Here is a 27,889-nt window from a genome sequence, read left to right as displayed (position 1 = left end):
CAATGATGTGTTCTGTTTGAAGGCGTTTTGATGTGTCTCTGGAACATCCAAGAAAAGAGTCCTGAGAAGAAGTAGAATAAGAAAAGTGGTACAGGGCACACTGGGAGTACTGTCACTGGTGAGGAAAGTGAAGCAAAAGAGGAATCAGTAAAAGCTGAGAGGAATGAACTATCAAAAGAAAAATATTAACAGGAAAATCAGGAAGCAATGAAACCACAGAAGTAAAAGGAAATTTTTAACAGAGATGGGAATAGTTAATATCAAATGCTTCAGAATAAAGTACTTTAATTTTTTTATGGTTCTGGGGATTGAGCCCAGAGCCTTGTGCATGAGGCAAGCACTCTACCAAATGAGCTGTATCCCCAGCCCTGTACTTTGCTTTTTTGGGTGGGGGGGTAATGAAGATTGGGTTCAGGGACACTCAGCCATTGAGCCACATCCCTGGCCCTATTTTGTATTTTATTTAAAGACAGGTCTCACTGAGTTGCTTAGCGCCTTGCCATTGCTGAGGCTGGCTTTGAACTTGTGATCCTTCTGCCTCAGCCTCCTGAGCTGCTGGGATTACAGGCTCATGCCATCGTGCCTGGCTCTAACCTTTGTTTTTGATTATCAATTTAAAACACATAAATTTTAATGTGTTTGAAGAGTGAGTTAAATGTTGAAAATGACTTAGTAGCTTTACTGATATGGGAGAGATTTAGAAAGATGACCAAGGAAATGAGGGCTGAGAAGGGATTTACCTATTAGAAGACCTTTGGCTACAGATATTCAGAATCCTTCTTAACAATGTTTTAGGCAAGTAGGGGTGTTTTTCTCAAATGACAAATGTGGAGGTGGTCAGCATTGATCCACAGATAAGATAATTGAATGATTTACATTTCAAGGGATTTCCATCCTGGTTGCATGATGGCATCCATAGCTTCAGGTAAAATGTCTGCATTCAAATCAGGAAGAAAGGGTTTGAGAAGGACCAGCAACATCTGTGCCTTTTATCAGAAAAGATTTCCCAGAAGCTCTTTAGCACACACCTGCTTGCATCTTATGGGCCACAACTGTTACATGACCACTCCTAGCAGCAAGGGAGGCTAAAAAAAGGAGAGCCTAGCCCTTTCAGCCTTTGTAGTAGAGGTAGGCCAATTAAGGGGTTAGGGCTGATTTAGCCATCCATCTACCAGGGAGCGTTTGCATGATATAAGATAGGATGATTATGTTTACAACTGAAAAGAGGCATGAGAGAGTCAGGAGACAGCAATGAGTAGATGTACAGCTCAGACGAGGAAAATAAGATTTGGCACACAGAGGCTTTAGGAATACTTTCAACAAGAGGAGGGAAATTTTCTAATAAGAGTGGTTGGAATAAATAAATCGTGGGTCCAGAAAATGTGGGCAATAGTGGAGTAAGTGCCTATAATCTCTCATTGTTTAGCTCCTAAGCAGTCCAGAGTCTCTGGGCAATCACTACTCAGGGTTAAAATCTTACTGACTTCAACTCATTGCCATACAAAGCTTCAGCACCTTCATTACTTTCTCTCCCCCTTGTTTTATGCCTTCCTTTTGAACCTTTATTTTTCTTCTGTCTTCGTCATTTTAATTTCTTTTCTACCCATCCCTTCTCTGCCCCCCTTCTTCTTAATTCATTTCTTTCTCTTGAGATCAGGTGGAATACAAACATATGAAGGGAAAGGAGTAGAATGGATATAAGAAAGAGTAATTACTGAAAATCTAAGTTTTGGGGGATACAATTAGTTCAGTGTTAAATTCCTTCTTTGCCTGTTCAGACTCTCCACCATGCGACCAGTGCACTGGTTTCATTAATGAGGTTCTCGGCATAAAAGTTAGCTAGCAGAGATCGAAATAAAACACACAGACTCAGTTACCTTTTTCTATGACCAGGTCCGAGACGGCTCCCCTCTCTGGCTCCAACCTTGAACCACCCGTAGGGCAGCAAGGATTACTCAGGGCTAGCAGGAGAGAGAGAGGGCGAGCACGCCAGGGAGTAGCCTTTTATTGGGGAACAAGAAATTCAGGGGAGAATTCCATCCAATGAAGGTTGAGGGGGGGCCGCACTCCAAGGTCAGGGTCAGTGATTGGGCCCCCGGGGTCAGTGGTCAGTCACACCCCCACAAGGAAGGGTTCTCTCATCAGGAGAGGGCCGGGAAAGCTCCGACACAGATTAGTCAGAGCGCCTCAGACCCAAACCGGGAGTCGCCCAGTCACGTGTGAGAATGGCTCTCCACAAGACTCCATGAGTTTATATATGAGTATAGTCAAGGAGCCCCAGAATCAGCAGGATGAGTCAAGGGGTGTGTTTAAGCAGGAAATGGGGAAGAATAGTGGAGAAGCTCATGGCCAGTGATTTGCTCCATCCTCCTCATTCCTCTGTGCTTGAAATGAGAGAAAGGAGGATATTTATTTGTAAAACACCTGGATAGAATATTCAAAGTGTAAGGGTCTGAGTGAGAATACCTTGGTTATAGCGTCCTCTTGTTAAACCCAGTCTTACTTTGGTCTCAATTCTCAAGTAGAATTGTAACTTCTATAATATTTGAGGACTTTTTGTGTGTGCCACTTGAAATGCAGTATAGCCAGACTCTGTGACAACTGAGAACCATCATTAGCCAAGGATTTGTAGGTGCGCTCTCTCTGTGCCCTTCCCCTTGTCACTACTACCACCACCATATGGGCTCCCATTGCTGTGTTTTTTCCATTATCTCAGTTACCTTGGCTTCCTTTACTTAAAATTAAATTCATGTGACCCAGAATCATCAGGTCTCCTATCTGACCCTTGTATCTCTCTTAATTCTAAAATTTCATGAAAGAAACCTAATTGGTCCAGATCATCCTTTTAAGACAGGCTCTGTCTTAAAAGTCACTTTTTTGGCCAAGTATCTGTCCCTTTTCCAATCAGCTGGTGGGGTGGAGGCTACCATATGGTCACTGTAGATGTTGTCAGGCCTATGAGCAACAGACAGATAGCCATGACCAATATGCCTTTAGATATTTACTAAGTACCTTCTCAGTAGTTTCTGGGGATCGAGAGCCCTAAAGGAATTCATGGCAGGAGAGTCAGTAAAAGAGAATTTGGATGTATTGAATGACTTCTAAAGAGCAAGAAACGCAGGGTCCTCTGCAACTACACAGAATGGGGTGATTAGTTATATTTTATCTGTAACTGAGCTCAAAAGACAAATTGGGCCATTTACACACTTAAATAGGTTAGCAATCTGGGTTCTGTAACACAGGTGGAGCAGCAGACTATGGTGCCAGTACCCCTCTTGTAGATAATGCATAAACAGCCCCCTAAACTTGGATGATTATGGAGACTGCATTGGGCTTCTAAACACACACATACACACACACACACACACACACACACACACCAGATCTGGATGAGTGCTTAGGATATAGTTGAGGTGGGTTACTTTCTTGTGTATATACACATTTGGCATAAGTTAGTTCATGCCTGCAGTCCACACACTTGATTGCTTTTGCACTGTACATTTGAACAAGTATGATAAGATACTGCTCCTACTCATAGTGTGTAAGTCAGCTCCTATCAATTCTAGGATGAAAGACCCCTAGTCCCTACTGCAAAGTAGCTCCTAGCACAGGGTACCATTGGAGTGAGCCAGTTGGTGCAAAGAAGACAAGGGAAATGGGAAGTTGGGGCGGGGGGGAGTGTGTGTGAATAAAGGAGTAACTACAAGAAGGCTAATACAGTGTATATTTAGGGCGTTAAGTAGAAGGAAGTTATAGGAAGTGAAGCTAAAGGAAGCTTTTACTACATCCTTACTGCAGGGGTCTTGTAACAGGGTTTAGCAAACAAACGTAGGAACTAGCCATTATCCTGAGGAAGGGTATTTAGAGTTGATAAAGGTGTTGGTGGAATAAAATCATCAATAAAACCCCAAATAGAATGCTATGGTGTCACATAAAGTCATTGACGTTGCTCCCTAAAAGGTGGCCAACAATTCCTTAAGTGGCAAATCTCAAGTGACATTCTTGCCTTTTAAATTTTATTTTACCAACAACAAAGTTAAAACCCTCTAATCTTTCCTTCCTGAGCTCCATGAAAGTCATGTATTCAAATGCAACTAAATATCTCCAGTGGAATATCCTTACACATCACTGCATCCTCAATACAAATAAACACCAACTTCTAAACATTATCCACTTGTTTAAGAATAAGACTCATTGGGATCCAAGTTCCCTTCCCCTCCCTCAGCCCTGTTTGATAAGTTATCAAGACGTAAGTCTATTCTGTCTTGGGCATTTATCAGTACCGTTCTGGGTTCCCTCAGTCACCAGCCGGGTTCAAGCTGCCATCAGCTCTGTTCTGAGTCGCAGTCTGCCCTGCTCTAAGGGCCTTCACCCCAATGTCCCTGTGCTCGCACTAAAAGAAATTTCCTCCCACTGAAGAAATTATCGTGACGTCTCGGAATCCACGCCCTGGTCGACTGCAGGGCCAGATGGGTAATACCCAGTGCTTCTTCGGGGCAAAGGGCGCAATCCCGCCAGCTTTTCGAGTCTTTTTGGCACCGTTCTCCAAGAACGTGCCATTTGGCTCTCCTACTGTCTCCGGAGACCTTAACCGATCCGCTCTTGTCACCACATCAGGCGCCGCTCCGCTGGACTCTCCCTCATCGCTGATCAACTGTTCCTGGTGTATAGTTTCCTGGGCTTTATTTCAAGGTAGAGGCCCACGCCGAATCTGCACAGAACGGAACAGAATCCGTGCACAGCGGTTATGCGTGGAGGTTTAGTTGAATAAGGCGAACGAGGATGCACCCGCGAGGCTCCTGGGAAACGTAGTTCAGCATCCCAAACCGCTAGTCCCGGGCGCTGGAGCGCAGATCATTGTCCGCGCAGGCGCACGCCATCATTTTCTCCGCCAATTCTCCTGGGAAGTGGAGTCCGGCAGCCCTAGCTCAGCCGACCTAAGGCTTGTGGGAATTCGGCTCCGCGGTTCCCAGGGCAACGCGCAAGCGCAGTGCAGATCCAGGCTGCAGACTCCTGCTCATTGTGTTCTGAATGCGATGTGGTGGTTGCGGTTTCTCGCCACCAGCGGAGGCTTCTGCAAGGGCAACCCAGCGGCGACCAGGCACGGTGACCAAAGTCGCAAAGGGAGAGCGGAAGCAGCTGTGGGGTGGTCAGGTCTGGGAAGAAGGGCGGAAGGGAAACTGAGGATTTTTGGGTTGCGGTCCATTCTGGAGGATACTGACCAAATGCCCCAGACTTTCCAGAATGTATGTCTGAGATTTGATTCCAAACCGGGGCGGGGGGAATAAAAAAAGGAGGACGGTCTGGAGTGGGCATCTTGGGCTTGGGGTTCGAATCAGAGTGCTTGTGGAGGACCATGGGGCGGGGCCTCTAGCGTCTTGGAGCGGACCCTGGAAAGCCCATTTATACTTCGGGGATAGTTGTATTCCCGATGCGTTTCAGAGCTGTGCATGAGGAACTTGCCTAGTGCAGGGACAGCTGCAGTGCAGCCCTTGCAGTAGCTCCCCGGAGTACCTAATGAAGCCGCCGAGGGTGATTGCAGGAAGGACTCTTGATCCCGTACTCCTTTCTCACCCCGCTCCCACAAATACATTGTTTCTGGCCTGCCTTTGGTTCCAGGTCGCCCAGATGGCCCCAGAGAAGGGCTTAGCCTAAGAGAGATACATACACAATGAAGATCTACTTAGCTTGCCTCCTTTTTCAGGAGGAAGTTCACCCCCTTCCCGATTTCTTCACTCCTCCGAGTTAGCTGCCCTAGGAGGAGAGACAATTTCTTGACTCCTCAGCACTGCTAAAGCAGTAAAGGATAGAGGATGGGTAGAAAGTGTGAGAGCTGGCAGTGGAGCAGGGCTTTCTGCAAGAAGTCCAAGTATTGAAATACAGAAGGGAGGGGCTGGGGATATAGTTCAATTGGTAGAGTGCTTGCCTTGCATGCATTAAGCTGTGGGTTCAAACCCTAGCACCATAAAAAAAAATAAAATAAAAACTTCATTCCCTAAAATACAGAAGGGAAGGCATGGAGTTTTTGAGTAAAGGAAAGATGTGATGAGGGGAAAGTTGCATGGTGAGCAATTCACTTAACAGTGGAGGAAAAGAAAAAATGCTTTCAGAAGCAGGGAAGAAAATTGGGAACAAAGAAAGACCAAAGAGTTCATAGCTTTCGGATACAGGGGGATTCCCAGGATATGAATGCTTACAGACTCACTCCCAGATGCTATGTGGTATTTTTTGACCCAGTCCTCTCCTCATAACAGGTTTCTAGACATTTCTACTCTTAGGAATCCTGCAGTTGCAAAGCTGCCCACTTGCCTCCTCAGCACTTTGCCTATCCCTAAGAGGGCTCATCAAAGAAGGAATGGCTGTCAGTTACCTGCCCACCATAGTCCAGGTGAGTGAGAGAGTGTTGCCTAAATTGCCTTCTAGATATGAAGAGTGTGAAGCTGTTGTTTTCCCTGAGCTGGAGCTTTACTTCTACACTAGCCTCCCCCAGACACTTGACCCGAGTCACTCCCTCCCTACTCGTATTGGGCTCATGGTAGCGGGTGTTGGAGTTAAGTAACTTGTTAAAGGTCATCAATGGCACAACTGGAACTGGAACACAGGTTTGTTTGAAATAAAAATCTTTCCACTAGCATTCTTTCAAGTACTACCATAAGCAAAAGCTGGCATTTACTAGAAAGATACTGAGGTATCTATCTAAAGCCAAAGACAAAGATACAGCTAGACTTTTGCTGTGTAAGAGGGTTTTAGAATAATCTAAAAGTCCTTTCTGTTAGACCCTTGGCTTTCTTTTCTGACTTCAGCTTAACTCTTTACAGTGTATACCAGCTCCCTTGGCTCTTCTGTTGGCCAAGAAGACCAGTGATGTGAAAGTTGTTGACTTTTACATGTTAGATTGCATATACCTGATAGAGACTGCTTCTTCTCTGTCCTTGTTACAGAATTTCAAAGAAAAGGATTATTTGTAGTTGAGGGGACATTGACCCAAGGTACAGAATTACTGTTTACATGGGACATATGTGTGTGTGCGTGCATGCTCGCACATATGTTGGGGGTGGCAGATGAGCAGTTGAAGAAAAGCAGGAATTGCTGAAAAACAAATACAGTTTATATCACTTAACAATGGAACACATTCTGAGAAATGCATCCTTAGGCAATTTCACCCTTTTATTTTTCTCTAACATAAAGAGTATTAGTGAAAATCTAGATGGTCCAGATCAGTCACTCAATGTGGCATCTTGATACAATGAAGAGATTCAAGAAACACTAGATATATGAGGTTCTTGCCAGCATTAACACAGCATACTGTTTTATAGTAAACTAGTTGTACACTCTAAAATAATGACAAAAAATATAGAGAATACATTAATCAGTAACATGGTTATTTACCATAATTATCAAATATTAGCACAGTATAGTATATATTAGTACTTGACCATATATATTATACTGTTATATGACTAACTGTGCAGTAGGATTGTTTACACCAGCATCACCACAAACACAAAAGTAATACGTTGTGCTAAGATTTTACAGTGGCTATAATATCACCAGGCAATAGGGATTTTTCAACTCCATTATAATCTTATGGGAACACCTCTGTATGCACAGTCTGTCATTGACCAAAACATCATTATGTGTTGCATGACTATAATAGGTGCTGACTCCTCAAACCATATTGTAGATACTAAGAAAATAAAGGAAATATAGAACTGCTTAATGCCTTCTTGAAAATAGGCAGTGAGGGAGACCGAAAGTAAACCAAAAATCACAATAAAGTGGGCCACTACTTTGATGGGCCCACATAGGTAACTGTAGAAGCAGTCAGGGAAGGCTGTGCTGAGGAAGGAATGTCCAAGCTGAGACCTAAGTAGGATTTAGTCATATGAGGGAGGCCAGAAGCAGGGCTGGGCAGATTGAGGGAGATGAGAGAAAATGTTGAGGGCAAAATGAACAGCAAGTGTATGGTCCTAGTGCTCAGTCACTACCATCTATATCTTCAAAACGGAGGAAAAACTTTTAATACAAAAATAAGCCTTTCAGAGACCTAGAGGAAATGCCTAACCTGTCTCAGTATACCAGCTCCCTATAGCTAATAGTCCTGTGAATCCTAACAAGCTCCTGGGGACAGCCAGTCTCAGCTTCCCCAGAATAGCCCCCGGTCAATAAGAATGGATTTGCTATTACAGGACTCGGTGACCTTCAAAGATGTGGCTGTGCTTTTCACCCAGGAGGAATGGGGGCAACTAAGCCATGCCCAGCGAGCCCTGTACAAGGATGTGATGCTGGAAAACTACAGCAACTTAGTCTCATTAGGTAAGGTGGGAGCCTTGAAAGATTTATCTTCACTTTTGGGGATTTGTTAGGACCCTTAAACTGAAGCCACACTAAACATTGGGTTGGAAATGGGCCAATTAAGGATGTTATCTTCAAAGCTGCTACTTGCCTATCCTTGGTGTCCCCAGGCTTTTAGAGTCTCAAGTGGAGATGCCTCAAAAGTGGCTAGGAGTCAAATTCTCCCTGAACTCTTTCAGCAGGGTGGGGCCTAGAAGCAGATTGTCAGACCTGAGCCACTTCTTTCTCTCACTGTGAGCATGTTGTCCACCCTGGATCTTCCTATCAGATTACCTTTGCTAGGAAGTTCTGAGGACCAGGCCTCATCCTTGCAATGATTTTTTATCACTATTATGAACAGATTGGTCCATTTTTCCCCCTCAAAAACAGGACTGTTAGGACCCAAACCAGATATATTTTCTCAACTGGGAAAAGGGGAAGAATGGATCCCAGAGGACACCTCAGGAGACTTCTCTCTTGGTAAGAATCACAAGTATGGGGACCTTGGGAGGGACCCAAATGGTCAGGATAGGCATGAAATCTCAACTAACATGCCAGGCCTGTTGCTGCATATGTCTCCCAGCATGCATTGCCAAATTGTGGCATGCCTTTCTTGTGCCAGTTTGTGCCTCTCTGAACCCTCCCCCCATGATTTCTTTTTTCTCTCCTTGTTTGGCATAGATGAATAGTTTCAGTTTTAGAAAATATCATCTGGGCCGTTGTTCCCCAACCCCATGCTTGAGCTTCCTCTACTACATCTGACAGTATAATGTCTACTGAAACGTCTCTAGTGGGGAGGAACCACACAGCAGGGCAGCTTAAAGGCCAGTTAAATGCCTATTAAGCTCCTCTCTTTCTAGCAAAACATTGCACATTTCTTCAACTACCTCATATTTCTTCATCCACATGGATATACATTCAATCAAGATTTCATTGTCCTCTACCTTTTGCCAGGCATTGTGCTAGAGAGCTTGGTTTGTCATATCTTTTGCTGTATTGCTCATGCCTAGTACAATGCTTGGCACCTGGTAAGTGGCATAGACCTTTTGCTTGGGATTTCAGAGAATACAGCAGTTTAGTGGTATTGCTTGTCCTAAGGAGTCCATTGGGTCTGGGTTCTTAAGGGTAGGGGGTACATCTTTCCATGGTCATCTGATATTCAAAAGGCTCATTCCTTTATTTTAAAACACTATAATATTGCACTTGCAGCTATCATTTTGCATCCTATAAAATATATTTGCAGACCTTTAATTTTATTTTTTCATAGTAACCCAGTGAAGTAGGCAGGAATTTATATCTTACAGTAAATAACTGCACACCTGGAATGTCTGGGACTCGATCTTATTTTCAAAACTCAGTTATCAAAATCCTTTAAATTACTACAATAGAATTCTGAATCTTCTCTGAGTTTCTATGTTGTATTACAACCCAACAGGTATTTTTAATGTTTCATTCTATGTTACACAAATGAGTTATAACCAGCAAGCAAGGGAAAGGGGATTCAGAAAAAAGAAATTTATCCACAATTCTATCACTCTGATATAACTGCTTTTATTTGAATCATTCAGTTAGCCATTTACTCATCATTAACACTAATTTTCTATTGTGCTGGAGTAGTACAATCAGGAAAGACTATTTTTTTGAAAGATGTTTATGCCTAGAAGGGTTTTATAGTCAGGTGTGGGTGATAACATGAAAACACCGACAGTAATAGTTCAGTTCCTCCCAGGTCCTTTTCCCAGTCATGGAAGGTGTGTTATTTTATATCTTTCAATAAAACTCAATAGTTTCCTTCTTACTCCATTTCCCATTAAAATTATAATTTATATGTATATGCATGTATGTATATTTTTAATAGAACTGTCACCTCTTTTGTTTTTTTAAACTGGAAATTCTGCTATAAAGAAATGTTAATTCTAACCAGGCATGGTTGGTGGCTCATGCCTGTAATCCCAGAGGCTGAGGCAGGAGGATTGTGGGTTCAAAGCCAGCCTCACAACTTAGTGAGGCCGTAAGAAATTTATGAGACCCTGTCTCTTAATAAAATATATTAAAAAGAGCTGGGGATGTGACTCAGTGGTTAAGCACCCCTGGGTTCAATCCCAGTACCAAAAAAAAAAAAAAAAAAAAAAACCACAAAAAAAAAAGAAAGAAAGAAAAAGAAATACTAATCCTTTCCAAGTGCATATTATCCTCTTGTCACTCTAATTCATATTCATTTTTAAAGTGTTTATTCAATTTGTTTTTAGTTTTTCTAATTTCTGTTTCATTTCTTAATGACTGTTTAGGACTCCAAAGACTATATAGAATAATAATAGGATTTATTTCTGATTCTCAAAATATAGATTGAGCATCCTTAATCCAAAAATTCAAAATCTGAAATGCTCCAAAATCCCAAAATTTTTTGAGTGCTGACATGCTGGCCACAAGTAGAAAATTACACACTTGATTTCATGGAACAGGCCACAGTAAAAAATGCAGGTACACTGAAAGTATCGTATTAAATTACCTTCTGTCTGAATTTCATGTTTAAGTGTGGATCCCAACTCTAAGGTATCTCATTATGTATATACAAATCCAAAGAAATCTAAAACACTTCTGGTCCCAGGCATTTCAAATAAGGGCTACTCACCATGTATTCTATCTAGAACTTTTTCATTGTTGCACACCTTACTCTTAGTTTAGAATAGACAGTTATTTTTAATCGTGGTAAGAAAAAGTCCTTCAGAGAGTTTTCTTTTTTAATTTTTCTGTTCTCTGGGCCATGAGGTAGTAAAGGGAGGAGAGAGCTAATATGTGAGCATTATACCTGGTGATTTTGCAGGAAATATATATTTGCTGCCTATTTAATTCTTACAACCTGTGAAGCAAGTACAATGAATCCTGTTTCACAGATAACTGAGCCTGAGGGGGATAACTAATCTGAACTGATTTATTATTGCTATTAAGTGGTAAGTCCGGATTGGCAAAAGGCCAGCATGAGATCTATCAGCTCTTAAAACTTGCATTTCTTTCCTTTTCCAAAAGTATAATTACACAGAAATTGTTTATTTCATTAACTCAGAAAACAAAAGGCTACCTGATCTCTTAATTTGAGTAGTTTGCTAATCACTTATATAATTTGTTTCTTATTTATCACCCTGTTAGGTTTGTGTTCTACCAGCTGTACATTTTACCTTTTTATCTTTAACATGTTTTTTTTTTTTCCTTGAGCTATAAAATGCATGAGTTTACAACCATGAAGAGTACTCATCTAAGGTTTTAACATCATGTGTTAGGTTCTCTTTTTCATTTTACTAGTTGACCTGCATTTTTTTCTTTTAAATTTACTGGGATTTTTTTAAGAGAATAATTTCTTATATATTATTCTTCCATGATATAATTTTACTTCTGCACTTACCATTATCATTTCCTTTTTTTACTTGGAAATACATTTATTTTGAATACTCTACATTGAATATACAAAAAAAAGAGTGTATAATTTTTTGAACAGTTTAAAGGATGATATGGAAACAGTACTCATGCCCTGCCATTCAGCTTAAGAAATGGAACATAACATAATGGAAGTCCACTGTGGCTCTCCTCATCACATCTTCCTCCTTGTACACCAGAGACAGCCATTAGCTTGATTTTACACCAGTATTTTCCAAGCTTCTCTTTGTGGGTTTTCCACATATATCTGTAGCTCTAAGCAGTATTCATCTTCCTTCCCATAAATATATGTATTGTACTATGGAAGCTTTTCCAGAACTTACTTTTTTTTCAAATCCATATTGAGGTAAATATATGTATTGTACTATGGAAGCTTTTCCAGAACATACTTTTTTTTCAAATCCATATTGAGGTATATAGCTCTAGGTTACTTTTTAAAACTTTTTTTTAAAGTATTCATTCTCCTGATGGTTAGGTACATAGGCTATATCCAGATTTTTCTTCACTGTTGTAAATAATGACAACCTGAATATTCTTATACATATTTTCTTTGGGTATATTCACAGATTTAGCAATACTAGGCTTAAGGATATACACTACTTCAACTTTATTAGATATTCCCCAATTTTTTGTCAAGTTAATTGTTATAAATTACACTTACAGTTGATGCAAGTTCTTGTCTAAGGAGTTGCTTGCCCAAACCTGGATTTGTAAAACTTAAAAAATGTTGCTAGTCTTGCTCCCAAGAAATAGCATCACTGTGGTTTTATTTGTATTCCCTTTATTTACTGGAGAGTTTGAACATTTTTTTCATGTTATTGATTATTTGTGTTCTGTCACTTAAATATTCCTATTCTATGCCCATTTTCTATGATAGCTTATCTTTTTCTATTATGTATAGGTGTTACATATAGTCAGGAATCTATACTCTTGTTGTTTTTCCCCCATGTCTCTCTGTCTCTAGCAGGAGTTCTTATTTAATGAAGTAAAATACATTAGTCTTTATCTCTTTGATCTTTATTCTTTTTTTTTTTTTTTTTTTGATACCAGGGATTGAACTCAGGGCCACTCGGCCACTGAGCCACATCCCCAGCCCTTATTTTGTATTTTATTTAGAGACAGGATCTTACGGAGTTGCTTAGGGCCTTGCTTTTGCTGAGGCTGGCTTTGAATTTGCCTGGCTTTGATTTATTGATCTTCCTGCCTCAACCTCCCGAGCTGCTGGGATTACAGGCATGTGCCACCACGCTTGGCTTGATCTTTATTCTTAGTGCTTTCTGTTTCCTGTTTAAATATCTTTTTTCCCCTTAGATCCTTAAGGAATGAATTTAGTCTTGTTTGCTGTCATATGTTTGGCATGTCAGGTCTCAGTACTGGTTTGTTGAATGGAAGAATGAATTTATAATAATATTTATTTTTTGTCTTTTTAAATATATGTCTTCTCAGAGGTTTGCCTTTTTTATTAGAATTTTTAATGAATAAACATTTGACTTTGCAAGTCCATTCTATTTTATTTTTATTAATTTTTGCTCCTCACTATTTATTTCCTTCAGTTCTTTGTTTGCTGATTTGTTTTGTTTGTTTTGTTTGGCGTTTATTCATATTTTTTTCTTTCTTTTTAGTATTTATTTTTTCTTCAGATAATACAAGTATTCAGCTTAATGAAACTCTGTGAGATTTATTATAAACAATAGTGATTTCTTGTCCCCTTCCCCATTTCCTCTTCTCTGGAAGTAACCACTTTCTCTTCTTTTTGCTGATTATTTGATATATTTGTTTTCATGTCTCCAAGGAACATGTTTATATGCTACTTCTTGACTTTTTTTAGATAACATTTTTTCAATTTTTTCTATTAAAATTGATGATTAGTAGTGAGTTGTTTACTTCCTCTGTTGTGGGGGCTGTGGCCATGTCCCCCACTGTTTTTATCCCAGAGGATGGCCTTGGAGACAGTGTCTACGATCTATGGCATCTGTGAGCTGGTCTTCTGTGTTCACTGGTCAAGACAATCCACCAGTTTGAATATGAATGTTGTGCTGATTGTGATGCCTACCTACAAATGAATGGAAACCAAGAGATAGTATATGACTGCATCAGCTCTTCCTTTGATGGAACCATTGTGATGATGAGTCTAGAGAACAACTGGGTCTCCGGGTGGCAGAGAGTCAGTAATTTTAAGCCAGGTGTATATGCAGTCACTAGTCACATGCCCCAAGGAATTGTGCAGGAGCTGAAAAGTTGAGGAGTGGCCTACAAATCCAGAGACTTGACCAAAAAGACCTAACAGGATTCAGGCTGAAAGCATCTTTGCTCTCCACCTCCTTCCTTTGCTTATTTTTTATTGTGAAACTAAACAGGCAGAACTTCAAATACTCCTTGCATTCCAATTCTGATAATCAGCAGACCATTGAAAGAGCAGCATATCCTGTCTTCAGGCAAGGTTCACCTCCTTGGGACTGTTGATAGAGTTGGGAGGGGTTGGAGCTGGAAGATTCACAGAGACTGAACTGAGGATGCTAGTTTTCCTATTCATTCTCATGGCTGTGTCCTTACCCATGGCAATACTTTGGGCCAAATGCCAATTAACACGAACCACTGGAAAATTCTTAAAACCATGACACATGGCTTGCCTCCCTCTCCCTTTCTCTTAGCTAGGCACAGTTAGGGCTCACTTGCCCAGTAATCACCATCCCAGCACAGTAGAAGCTTTTCTTGCCTGTCTCTGAGCCTTCAGGAGTGCAACCTCTCTAGTGTACTTGCTTGAGTTTTGTTGGAAGGTCTGCTGTTCTGAGGCATGGTAACCCTTAGTGTAGTCCCATTATCTAGTGGTTGCATCCTGCCCTTTAGACTGGTATGTCAGTCTCCCTTGAAATCTTGAGGCTTCTTAGTGTTCTTTGCTGTTTGACTTTGTTTAAAAATACTTCTTTTCCTCTTTGTCTCTTATTTATACTGACCTTCCTATACCTTTAACCAATCTCATCCTCATTTTACATTTCCCACTCTGCAAACCTTCTGGCCTCAAGAGACTGCTGGGTTTTGTCTGGGTTGTTTGTGCCTCCATGGGAAGTGAAGGCACAAACTTCTATAGCCTAATAGGGGGCTTTGGATAACTATATTGGTTAAGGTCAGTTATTTTGTTTTAAAATTTAAAAATTACCATAAATTCTCATTTGAAAAAAAAAGTGAGGATTAAGCCCAGTCTCTGCTCCCTTCAACTACTCATGCTTATTGTCTTCCATTCCCTGTCCTCCAGTACAGATGTAGCATAATTTTGACAATTTCCATTTTCCTAAGCAACCTATTCCCAGATTTCATTAGTCTTAGTTTAGTTTCTATGAGTCACTAACTTATTTCTGTATTTGTTTGTTTGTTTATTTATTTCTACTGAGGACTGTATCCAAGGGCACTTAATCACTGAGCCACCTCCCCAGTCCTTTTTATTTTTTACTTTGAGACAAGAGTCTTGCTAAGTTGCTGAGGCTGGCATCAAACTTGTGATCCTCTTGCTTCAATCTCCTAAATCACTTGGATTACAGGTATGTGCCACTGTATCTGACTTATTGATCACAAATTTGATCTTAGTCCTTCTCTAAATTGTCTTTGTCTCTTCCGGAGCCTTCTAATCTGCTTCATTCCAGAGTTGTCGGGCATTTATGTCTGGTGCCCAGCCATCATCCTCTTATGAATCATCCTCTTTCCTGTTCTGGATCTCCTAGTCACTGTGTCTTACGTTGTCATCTTTCTTGGTTTGCTCTCATCTTTTTGTGGCATTGTCCTTCCAATAGCTTCTTCAGAAATTATGTATGGGAATATTTTATATAACATAATATGTCTGTCTTTTTTCTTCCTTGAACTTTATGAATGGGTAGAATTTAGCTTTGGAACTCATTTTTCCTTCATAATTTTAACATTACTCCATTATTTTCTAGACCTCAGGCTGCTGTTAAAAAGAATAATTCTTGTTTGTAATCATTTGGGACCTATTTTTCCTCTCTTAAAACTCAGAGGTTCTTCTCGTTTAGTTGAATAACCTTAAGTTTCTCAGAGATATATCTTTGAATATCATACATTGAGCATTAGCAAACATTTGAGTGTTTGGTGAGGCTTTCCATCCAAAATTCCTGCCCTTTCATTTTAGGACATTTTGTTCTCTTATTGCTAATTTTTTTTCTTTAGCAGAATGCTTGATATTAATATCGAACCTCCTGCATTAGTCTTCTAATTTTCTTATCTTTTTATGAAAATTTCCATTCTTAATACTTTCTTTGCTCTAGTGTTTTACAAACATCCTAAGTTTTATTGCCTAACCTCTATTGAAGTTTTAAAATTAATTTTTGTCAGCTTCATTAAAGTATAATTGAGATGCAATAAAGTTCAGCAAATTTAAGTATAAAACTTGATCCATTTTGATAAATGGATACAATTGGGTGGCTATCACCACATAATAAAAACAACATTTTCATTATTTCAGGAAGTTTCCTCTTACCCCATTTGCTGCTAATCCTTCCCTGCCCCAGCCCCTGGCAACCACTGATCTTTCTTTCCCTATTACTTTTTTTTTCCCTATTACTTTTTTAGGATTTCATATAAATAGAATTTTACAGTATGTACTCTTTTATCTCTGACTTCTTTCACACAGCATAATATCTTTAAGATTTATCCTTATTTTGCACAGCATAATTACTTTCTGTTGCTGAGTAACATCTCAATGTATAGATAAACCACAATTTGTTCATTCATCATTAGTGAACATTTGAGTTGTTTGCAGTTTGAGCACTGTGAACATTTAGGTATGAGTTTTTGTGTAGACATGGGTTTTGTGGATGTAAGTTTTCATGAGAGTAAATATCTAGGAAAAGAATTGCTGGTGGTACATTAAGTGCATATTTAACTTTAAACTGAAAATTGTTTTTAATGTAACTGTTCCATTTTGTATCCCCACAGCAATGTACATGAGACCCAGTTGTTTCATTACTGCACTGGTTAGGGCCTTCAGCCCAGTATCAAGTGGCAGCCATGAGAGGGGCATCCTAGCCTAGTTCCCCATCTTAGGGGAAAAGCCATAGTGACATTTCATTCATTATGATGTTACCTGGGTATTTTTTGTAGATACCCTTTATCAGGTGAATAAGTTTGTACACACTCCTGGTTTGATGATAATTTTATCATAAGTGTATATTAATTTTCCAGTATTTTTCTGAATCCTTAAGATGATGTTATGGTTGAGTTAATAAATTATAGTTAAATGATTTTTAAATATCAAAAATCAAATTTTCATTCCTAGGATAAACCCAACTTAGTGTTGACTTATTATCCTTTTTGAATATCTCCAGATTTAATTTATTGACATTTCATTAAGGATTTTTGCATCAACAGTCATGAAAGACGTTAGTTTTATTTGCCTTGTAGTATCTTTGTTTCTGATAGCAGAATAATGTTAGCCTTAAAAAAAAAAAAAAAAACAGTTGGGAAGTTTCCCTTTCTATTTTCTGAGAGATTTTGTGTAGAATTGGTGTTGTTTCTTCTTCTTCTTCTTCTTCTTCTTCTTCTTCTTCTTCTTCTTCTTCTTCTTCTTCTTCTCTGTACTGTAGTATTTTCTTTTGTTGTTTCTTCATTAAATGGTATAATACCATCAGAGCCTTCTGGGCAAGAAGTAGGAGAGTTTGTGGGATAGTTTAAATTTAGTTTCTACAGTTTTTCTGTTTGGCGGTCCATAGATTTTAGCTGCCTCAGCCTCCTGGGAGCCTGATGTCTGTCACTTGAATACATTGAGACCCCTGTGCCCTTATGGCCCTGTGTGTGATCTGGAATCTGCCTCCAGGGACTAAACAGGAGGCATCCAAGGGTCTTACCTTGTTTCCCTTCCTCCATCACTATCCTTCACTGCTGTTTGTTCATTGTCTATAAACAGGATTATTGGATTTTTTCTTCTGTTTTTGAATTGTTTACAACAGGCATTGTATATTGAGTTTTAAATTCCACAGTCATTTGATTTCCCAAATCCTTGTTTCTGTGACTATTGCTTTTTAAAATAAGTTCTTACTCATGTTTCACAGTTAACATAGCTTCTCTCTAAGGGCTGCGGGTGTACGTAGCTCAGTGGCAGAATGTATGCTTAGCATATGTGAGGTCTGGGGTTTGATTCCAAGCACTGAAAAACAAACAAACAAAACAAAAAATCTTCTCTTTAAAGATACTGGTTTTCAAAAACATCCTCTTCTCCCATCATAGGCTGTGTTTTCCTTGATTTTCTGTTTATTTTGGTGTCTTTCTTATAAGAGGCTTTCCTTAGCCACCTAGTAGTTGCCTGCCAAAACAGTGGGAGGTCTAAAGTCCTTTTCAGAGACTTTGAACTTTGGTCCCTCCCTGTTTGTGACCTCTTGACTACATTTTAGGCTTGGAGGATACTACTCACATGCCTTACTTCAAACCCTAGAGTTGTGTATTTTAAAACTACTATTTTTTTTTAATATAGAACAATACAGCTAGGGGTATGGCTCCTCAATCTGCCCATCTGCAGTGACCCCAGTGAGTGTTGACTTTCGAGTGCTCCCACCAAGCCTGCTCTGTCACACTGCAATCATATGAGTTTCAGTGGGTCTAGTCTTCTCACACCTCAGTTAGTTTTCAGTGTAGTAAAACCAAGATATATTGATTCTCTAATATAAAAAATTTTAAAAGTCAGGATAAGTGTTTTTATTATCACAATCAAGAAAGCACTTTACTAAGCAGACATAAGTATTCAGTAGCTGATAGAAAAGATAGCAAGAAGTGAGTGCTTTCATTGATTAATTTTTAAATCCATTTTCTACTTTTTTGCGGGGGGTGGGGGGTGGGTACCAGAAATTGAATTCAGGGCCAGTCAATCACTGAGCTACAACTCCAGCCCTGTTTTGTATTTTATTTAGAGACAGGGTCTTACTGAGTTGCTTAGTGCCTCGCCATTGCTGAAGGTGGCTTTGAAGTGCCTTCCTGCTTCAGCCTTCCGAGCTGCTGGGATTATAGGCGGGTACCACTGCGCCTGGCTCCCACATTTTTCAAGTAAACCTTTTGTGAGGTAATACAGAAAAGTACACAAATAATAAGTGTACAACTTAACAAATTTTAGCAATATAAACACATAAATCTGTATAATCAACACCCATATAAAAAAATAGAACATCAACATTCCAGTAACCCCTTGTCCCTCTCAGTTTCTTTCGTCCGGAAGGTAACAACTACCTTGACCATATATTTGTTTTGCCTGCTTTTTTTAATATTTATTTTTTAGTCCCAGGTGGACACAACATCTTTATTTTATTTTTATGTGGTGTTGAGGATCGAAACCAGCGCCCCGCGCATGCCAGGCGAGCGCACTACCGCTTGAGCCACATCTTCAGCCCCTATTTTGCCTGTTTTTAAACTATGTAAATGATATTACATGTCATTTACTCTTCTGTGTCTGACATCTTTATGTCAACAGTATTTTGATATTCTTTCATGTTGTCACATGTCATGACAGTTGTGGTTTATTTTCATCTCACTTTATAACAAGTTTTGTTGTTGTTGTTGTATTGTGTTTTGTTTTTGTGGTTGTGCTGGAGATTGAACCCAGGGCCTTGTGCATGCAAGGCAAACACTCTACCAGCTGAGCTATATCCCCAGCCCCTCACTGTATAACATTTTGATCTAACCTTATCCATATTTGTACATTGTACCATTGCTTGACATTGGGCTTATTTCTATTTTGGAGCTATTTAATTAGTACTACTGTGCACATTTCTTATACAGCTTTTAGAGCATTACATGTACATTTTCCTGGAGTAAGTATATAGATAGAAGTGTCGTGCTTGTACAACTGCAAGCCTTAGTAGACCTAGCCAGGTAGATTTCCAAAATACTTCTGCCATTTTATATTCCAACCAGCAGGATCTGAGAGTTCCATATCTTCTGATACACTTAGTATTGTCATTTTAAAAAATGTTTCACTGTTCTAGAGGATGTATGGAGTATTTAAGTTTATGACTGATGATCATCTTTTTATTTCTGTTTTTGTTTGGGGTTTTTTGGTACTGGGGATTGAACTCAGTGCACTAAACCACTGAGCCACATCCCCAGCCCTATTTTGTATTTTATTTAAAGACAGGGTCTCACTGAGTTGCTTAGTGCCTTGCTAAGTTGCTGAGGTTGGCTTTGAACTCACAATCCTCCTGCCTCAACCTCTGAGCCACTGGGATCATAGGCATGCGCCACTGTACCCACCCATCTTTTTCTTTCTTTTTTTTAAATATTTTGTTTATTTAGTTGTAGTTGGACATAATACCTTTATTTTATTTTTATGTGGTGCTGAGGATGGAACCCAGGGCTTCACATATGCTAGGCGAGCCCTCTATCACTGAGCCACAAGCCCAGCCCCCATCTTTTTATTTCTATTAAACATTTATTTATATTTTTAAAAAATATTTATTTTTTTAGTTGTAGTTGGACACAATACCTTTATTCCATTCATTTATTTTTATGTTGACCCAGGATCAAACACAGGGCCCCACACATGCTAAGCGAGTGCACTACAGCTGAGCCACAATCTCAGCCCCTCTATTAAACATTTAGATATCCTCTTTTGTAGAGTATCTATAAGTCTTTCCTCTTTTTCTATTTTAGCTGACTGGTTAATTTTTTTCTTATTGATTTATAGGGTTGTACATTCAGGTTTTGAGTCTTCTGTCATATATATATATATATTAAAAATATTGTTTCTCACTGTGAATAGTGGCATCATATGATAAATAGAAGTTTTGAATTTTTAAGATAGTTTAATTTATTAGGATTCTTTTTCTTCCTATGGTTAATCCTTATATCCTACTTAAGACCTCTTAAAGCCATGAAAACACATGTTATAGCAGCTGTATTATTTTTTCTTTCATATTTGGGTCTACAATTCACATGAAAGACTTATTTTTCACTGTTTTCTAGATAGGCATCCAGTTGACCCAGAATCATTTACTGAAAAGGACTTTGTTTCCCCATTATTCTGTATTGTCATTTCTGTCAGACATAAGTTGACTGCAAGTACATGTCATGTTTGTGCAGCTGCAAGCATGGGTTCTATAATCTGTCCCTTTGGTCTGTTTGTGTACAAGTTTATTTCTAGTCTGTCCTGTTTCATTTCTTCTGTCTACTCTTGTGCCAGTGAACACTGTTTTAGTTACTATAGCATTATAATGAGTCATACTTGCTAATGTCAGTTTTCCAGTTTTGTTCTTTTTTTTTTTTTTTCTCTTAGAATTTTAGATTTGGCTATTCATCGTCTAAAAAATTCCTGCTAAGATTTTGATAAGAAGTGTTTGTTGTTTTGATGGATTTATTAATATCTTTTGAAAGTTTCATTTTCCAATTATTTGTAGCTGGTGTGTAGGTACACTATTGGTTTTTGTATTCCCTGTTAATTCTAATAGATTGTGCATGAAATATTCCATATTGTGTTTTTATATGAACACAGTCATGTCATCAGATAAATAACATTTTTATTCCTTCCTTTCTAATCTTTTCTTCTTTTTTTCCTTTTTAACCTTGAACTTGTTAGACTTCTAGTACAATGTTGAGTGAAGTAATGAAAACAGAAATGTTTACTTTATCTCAGTCTTGGGAATATTTTTAATATTTTATGATTAACTGTTGTTTAATATAGTTTTTATAAGAACTCAATCAAATTAAGAGTTCTACTACTGTTCTACTACCATGAGTTTTTATCATGACTGGGTATTGAATTGAGTCAAAGGTCTTTTCAGCATCTATTAAAATAATGGTATGGTTTTTCTGCTTTATTCTGTTAATGTGAATGACAAGAGTGATTCAATACAAAAACAACCTTGAATTTCAGTTTATTTGTGACATATTATCTTTTTATATCACCATATTTCTTTTGCTAATATTTTATTTAGGAATTTTGCATCTATGTTAATAAAAGAGAATACTCTGTGAATTTATCATTTATAATATCCTCATCAGATCTGGTGTGTGTCAGTTTCATAAAACCAATTGAAAATATAAAACTGATGTTATTTCTTCATTCATTAAATTTGGAAGAATTCACTAGTGAATATCTCTGCCTAGAAATTGCTTGATGAAGAAGTTTTAAAATGAAGATCCTATGTATTTATTAGATATAATATCATTTAGATTTTTTCTTTTTGTACCTGTTTTATTACATTATGTTTTTCTAGGAGTTTGAATCTTTTATCTAAGTCATCAAATGTATTACCATGAAGTTTTTTCATTGTGTTCTTATTCTCTTGTAAATATCTGTGGAATCTGTCCCAATGTCACCTTAACATTCTTAATATTGGTAATATGTCTTATCTTCATTTGTCTTAATAGAGGTCAATCAAGTTTTTAATTAATTTGTTTTCTTTATTTCTTTTCATCTTTGTTAGGTTTAATTTGTTGTTTTCCTAAATGTTTTTGAGATTGACAGTCAGTGTATGTGTATTTCCTACCACATGTGACTTCAGCTGTGTCTTATAAGTTCCAATTCTTATTTGTATCATCATTAAGTTCAGTTGTTTTCTAATTTTTATCATGATTTCTTTTTTGATGTATCAGTTGTTTAGAAATGTATTACTTAATTTAGAGGCTATATTAGTCTGTCTGGTTTGTGTTACCACAATAGAATACTCAAATTTCATTTTGCAGCTTTTTTTTTTCCAAATAACATTTTGCTACATTCTTTATCTCCTCTCATTACACAATTCCAGTCATATATATATTCACTCATTTGACACTGTCTCATCTGTCTCTCTGCATCTTTTACCATGGTATTGTAGTCTGTTTTCAATTGGGTAGCTGATGAAGAATAAAGGTTTATTTGGCTCATGGTTCTGGAGGCTGGGAAGTCTGAGAGCAGGGTACTGGTATCTGCTGAGCATCTGACAAGGGTCTCATGCTGCATCATAACTCCATGAAGGGCTTGATATAGGCAGACAGAGCAAAGCCTGCTAGCCCAGGTCTCTCCTCCATTTCTTATAAAAATAACTACTGCTTCCATAGGGGCGTGGCCACCATCATGACCTCATCTGATCCTCTCTCTCAAAGGCCTACCTCTAGATATCATCAATGTATGAATTTGGGAGTTAAATCTCTAACACTTGAGCTTTAGGGGACATATTCAAACCCTAGCACATGGATATTTTCTGCTTATGTTAAATCTAGCTATTGAGTTCATAATTTCAATTCTTTATAAGTTCTAGGATTTTCAGTTGATTCTTTTGTTCCAATTGTTTTAATCTTACTTGTTTTTAATCTTACATGTTTTCTCAAATGTATCAATCACAGTTACTTTTAACTGCATATCTGATAACTCTGGTATTCGATCTCTTTTTCTTTTATCTGTTGTTGTATCCTCATTCAATGTTTTTAAATTGAATCTCTGACATTAGATGAGAAGGAACATAGGAACTCTGCATATTGTTTCTTCCCAAGAAGATTTGCCTTTTCCTCTGGTACAGCTTTGGAGTATAAACAAACCATTTTAATCTAGCCAAGCACTATAATAGCTAGAGATTGAGTTCCAGTGTTTACAGAGCTTTTTCAGTCTCTTGTTTTTCCTTACTTCTAGAAGGGATTCACATGTTTACTACAAACTTTTCTCTTTGGATGGTCCCAAACTATAGTTTTGGGATCCACAATGTCAAAAGACTATAGAAAATTCTGAATTTCTACTAAACTTTCTTCTTTTACCCTGGAAAGCTTAAGGATTAATCAAATTCTTGGTTCAGTTGCTTAGATAAAATGTGTATAGGTTATATAAAATGTGCAACCTCTTATAAACTTTAAATCATCTCTGGATTACTTATACTACCTAATACAATGTAAATGGTTGTTTTACTCTGTTGTTTAGGGAATAATGCAAGAAAAAATCTATACATATTCAGTACAGAAGCAATCATTTTTATAAGCTTAACTATATAGTATACAATCCATGGTTCATTGAATCCACAGATGTGTAACCTGCAAATGCAGAGGAGTCTTGACTATATTGCCAAACTTCAAAATATTAAGGATTTTCACATCTGGCCAATACAGAGTAGCTTGTGCAGACCAAATTTCTGCAAAAGACAACTAGAAAATATGAATTAAAAAAAAATCTGTCTGAAGGCATATCACCCAAAGCATTAAGATGTGGGAGAGAAGAAAAATACAGGAAGGTGATTCCCAATACCTAGTAGTTTTTTTTCCTCAAAGAATTTCTTCTCTGGTAGGCCTTTAGAAAGATAAACACATATATTATAAGGCTAAAATTTCCCACTCAGAGTAATATATGCTTGCTCACAATAAGAATGATTAAAGTTAAATGACAATATAGTCATTCTGTGGTATCTGTAAGGATGGGTATCTGTGGGGAATCCTAGAATCAATTCCCTGCAGATACCATTGTTATCTGACTGTTCATCTTTCTTTTTCAGATAATTAAAGGTTTTTAAAATTACTATTATTATTGTATTTCTTTGTAAAATTTCCTGGAGTTGGAAAAGGAGGAGATGAGAAAGGCTTGTTCTGGATAGAATTTCCCAGGATTGTTTGCATCATCCATATTAGTATCTTTTTTTTACTTTCTTCTTTTATCCTGGAAAAATTAGTGTCTTGTCCTTAGCATTATGTTTCTTAGTACAAAGTCTTAAACAGACTTAAGTTAAAAGGTGGCCATTCACAAATGTAAGGAAAAATAGCACACAATCCAGAACTCTTGTCAATAACAAGATACCCAGGAAACCAAGTGTAAGAAGGTTGTTACATGAGAATTTTTCTTTTTTTTTTTTTTTTTTTTTGTGGGGGGGGGCAGCGGGCAGTGTGTCAGAGGAAAAGAGTTATTTTGTTAGACAATTCATGGGACTGTTTTGTAATAGAGTCCTTTTTCTAATGAATATTTCTTAACCCAGATTTACAGACTTTCCTTCCGAGACATACTGGCTATAGCCTTGCAGATATCCTGCTTTGTTCTTAATTTTCTGTTCTTAAACATCACCATGGTAGATTTTCCTCATTTGATTTCACATTATCATATGGGTTAGAAGACATTGCTTCCTCACAAGCAGTAGTAGGTCCTTATTTTATTAGTAGATATAAATGTTTCACAAAAAAAAAAAAACTGAAGGGCAGCTTAGCTTTTTATTGTCCATCTACGTACTGTAATAAGTCTGTAAAATGTGAGAGTATTAGAATTGTTCTTGATGTTTTTTCCTAGTTTTGTCTAGTTTCAGTGGTTTCCTTAGGCCAAATCTTTGTCTTAAAGACCATAGTACTAAAATAGAGAAGATACTCTTTTTTTCTTATATGTTAGAATATTCTGGTCTATATTATAGTCAGGTAATTTTTCTCTGATCACAAAGAAAATAATTATTGGTACTCTGGATTCTACCCCAGGCCCATGACCTCCGAGATCAGGAAGAAGCCCAAGCTCCCCTGCCTTAGACATGAAGTATTGATGAACCCCACCACAGTCCTGTGTTCACTTCTCTTTCTCTTTCCTTTCTTATTGTCATTTCTCAAAAAAGCTTCACCACATCCTCCTTGTTAAGCATTATTAACAGGTTCATAATCCCATGCCATCTTGAGGAACTCAGGTAAAACAGACATTTTTGTTTTTAATGTCTTTCAGACTGGATGACAATGCCTATGAGTAAGAAAACTACTCTCAAGGCAGATATTTCTAAAGAAGAATTAGGTCAGTGGACAATAAAGGAAAGATTCACCAGAGAAAGTCACTGGAAATATGCTAACCTGTTGGAATGGCAGTGTCAGGAAGGTCAGGAGATCAGCTTGCAGCAAGTGGTCCTCACTCAACAGAACTCCCCATCTGGGTTTAGTGAACAGGAATGCAGTGAATCTGGGAAGGGCAGCACCCTGAGCTCCTCTCTTGTTCAAGACCAGGAATTTCAGCCAAGTAAAAAAGTCTTTGAATGTAGTAAGTGTGGGAAAGTCTTCTCTAAGAGTTCTACCCTTAACAAGCATCAGAAACTTCATAGTGAAAAGCTCAACACAAGTCAGAAAATGCATATTAAAGAGAAAAGATATGAATGCAGAGAATGTGGGAAAGCCTTTCACCAGAGTACACACCTCATCCATCACCAAAGAATTCACACTGGTGAGAAACCATATGAATGTAAAGAATGTGGCAAGGCCTTCTCAGTGAGCTCCTCACTTACTTACCATCAGAAAATCCATACTGGAGAGAAACCTTTTGAATGCAATTTATGTGGAAAAGCTTTTATCCGAAACATACATCTTTCCCACCATCACAGAATACATACTGGAGAGAAACCTTTCAAATGTGACATTTGTGAAAAAGCCTTTGTGTGCAGGGCACATCTTACCAAACACCAGAATATTCATAGTGGTGAGAAACCCTATAAGTGTAACGAATGTGGGAAAGCCTTCAATCAGAGTACAAGTTTTCTTCAGCATCAGAGAATTCACACTGGAGAGAAACCCTTTGAATGTAATGAATGTGGAAAGGCCTTTAGGGTGAATTCTTCCCTTACAGAACATCAAAGAATTCACACTGGAGAGAAACCTTATAAATGTAGTGAATGTGGGAAAGCTTTCAGAGATAATTCGTCTTTTGCACGACATCGGAAAATTCATACTGGAGAGAAACCTTACAGATGTGGCTTGTGTGAGAAAGCCTTCAGGGACCAGTCAGCCTTAGCCCAACATCAGAGAATTCACACCGGGGAAAAACCTTACATGTGTAACATATGTGAGAAAGCCTTCAGTGACCACTCTGCTCTTACCCAACATAAGAGAATTCACACAAGAGAAAAACCTTACAAATGTAAAGTCTGTGGGAAAGCCTTTATCCGAAGCACTCACCTTACTCAACATCAGAGGATTCACACAGGAGAGAAACCCTACAAATGTAATAAATGTGGGAAGGCTTTCAACCAAACAGCAAATCTCATTCAACATCAGAGACATCATATTGGAGATAAGTGACATGAATTAAGTTTATATGGAAGAGTTTTGAGACTCAGTAAATTAACTATTGAATATAAGATAATCCATTCTAGAGAATAAGTATGAAAACTTAAATCAGGATAGTCATTGTATTTCTCGAGAGTCAAGCGTCACAATATCATGGGTTTTGAGACTATAATATTGCAAACACCCTTCCACTCTTTAGTACTGGCCTCAAATTAATAGCAGTTTGGGGTTTTTTTGTTGTTGTTGTTGTTTTTGGTACTGGGGATTGAACTCAGGGACACTTGACCGCTGAGCCACATCCCCAGCCCTATTTTGTATTTTATTTAGAGACAGGGTCTCACTGGGTTGCTTATTATCTGGCTTTTACTGAGTTTGTCTTTGAACTCGCTATTCTCCTTCCTCAGCCTCCTGAGCTGCTGGGATCACAGGCATGGGCCACCAAGCCTAGCAACAGAAGTATTTTTTACTAACCTGAATTATCAAGAACCAGAACCAAAATAGAGATTTGTTAACAACATAAAAATAGATTATCAAATTTATAGTTTGTTAAAAGATTATGAAGTTATAAAAATTAAGGTCCAGAATTAAAAGAACAAAATAGTGACCCATAGAAAGTGACCCATAAGCATTTCATTCTACTGGAGTATTCTGTATAAGAGAGTTGCCACCTCTAATGGAGCTCTTTTTTTCTCTCCTTGCCCATACTCCTGACAGCCAGTATAAATAAAGTGAAGTCATCCATTCACCAGCCTGGAAATCATTTAAATTATGCTTCCCACCTTCAACTTCACATCATCTTTTGCCAGATTTCCCAGATCTATCTGCCCATGAGCTTCTTACTGGCATTCTCCTGAGCCAATTCAACTGAAAGGTATGACCCTCTTCTAACTTAACTCCTAACTGGTAAGGAATCATGTCACTTCTTACTACCACCCTTGGGAACTAGATGATCTGAGCTCTTACACAGTATGAGTCAGAATCAACTGAATTAGTTGATTGGAATCACAGAATCAACTGTGAATCAGTAATAGAATCGATATCCATGATTCTGGGTAGTGTACCCAAATCCAACTTTCAGAACTCGGGATTTCAGTCAAGGGGACAAAGTTTGATCAAAATTCTTGAGTTCCACAATTCTTCCTCCAGATCTCAGCTTGACACTAAC

At 38.3% G+C, this 27,889-nt stretch overlaps 1 protein-coding gene and 1 pseudogene across 2 annotated transcripts; both read left to right on the top strand.

The window, feature by feature from the left end:
- The first annotated feature begins 124 nt into the window (after nucleotides 1–124).
- Nucleotides 125–27,469, top strand: Znf454 (zinc finger protein 454). 2 transcript variants are annotated; one of them, XM_046457119.2, is made up of 5 exons: nucleotides 125–5,101; nucleotides 6,255–6,388; nucleotides 8,190–8,316; nucleotides 8,725–8,814; nucleotides 25,400–27,469. In XM_046457119.2, the coding sequence occupies exons 2-5, from the start codon at nucleotides 6,356–6,358 to the stop codon at nucleotides 26,734–26,736; spliced, it is 1,587 nt and encodes a 528-aa protein (XP_046313075.1). In that variant the 5' UTR covers nucleotides 125–5,101; nucleotides 6,255–6,355; the 3' UTR covers nucleotides 26,737–27,469. The 2 variants fall into 2 exon arrangements, with proteins under 2 accessions (XP_046313075.1, XP_046313076.1); XM_046457120.2 differs by lacking the exon at nucleotides 8,725–8,814.
- LOC124101238 (transcription elongation factor SPT4-A-like) lies at nucleotides 13,704–14,660 on the top strand (annotated as a pseudogene).
- Nucleotides 27,470–27,889: the final 420 nt, after the last annotated feature.

This window comes from Marmota monax, unplaced genomic scaffold (genome assembly GCF_021218885.2).
Source record: "Marmota monax isolate L192 unplaced genomic scaffold, Marmota_monax_Labrador192_F-V1.1 WCK01_AAM20220418_F8-fsc00263, whole genome shotgun sequence".
In the NCBI taxonomy this organism is placed as follows: Eukaryota; Metazoa; Chordata; class Mammalia; order Rodentia; family Sciuridae; genus Marmota; species Marmota monax.
This window is presented reverse-complemented; position numbering and strand designations above follow the sequence as displayed.

What these genes read in the sequence shown, in the direction of transcription:
- Znf454 (XM_046457119.2), top strand. Translation starts at nt 6,356, where the DNA reads ATGGCTGTCAGTTACCTGCCCACCATAGTCCAG. An exon ending in CAGCAACTTAGTCTCATTAG is followed by an intron (nt 8,317 to 8,724) that starts GTAAGGTGGGAG and finishes CCTCAAAAACAG; the next exon opens with GACTGTTAGGACCCAAACCA. An exon ending in CTCAGGAGACTTCTCTCTTG is followed by an intron (nt 8,815 to 25,399) that starts GTAAGAATCACA and finishes AATGTCTTTCAG; the next exon opens with ACTGGATGACAATGCCTATG.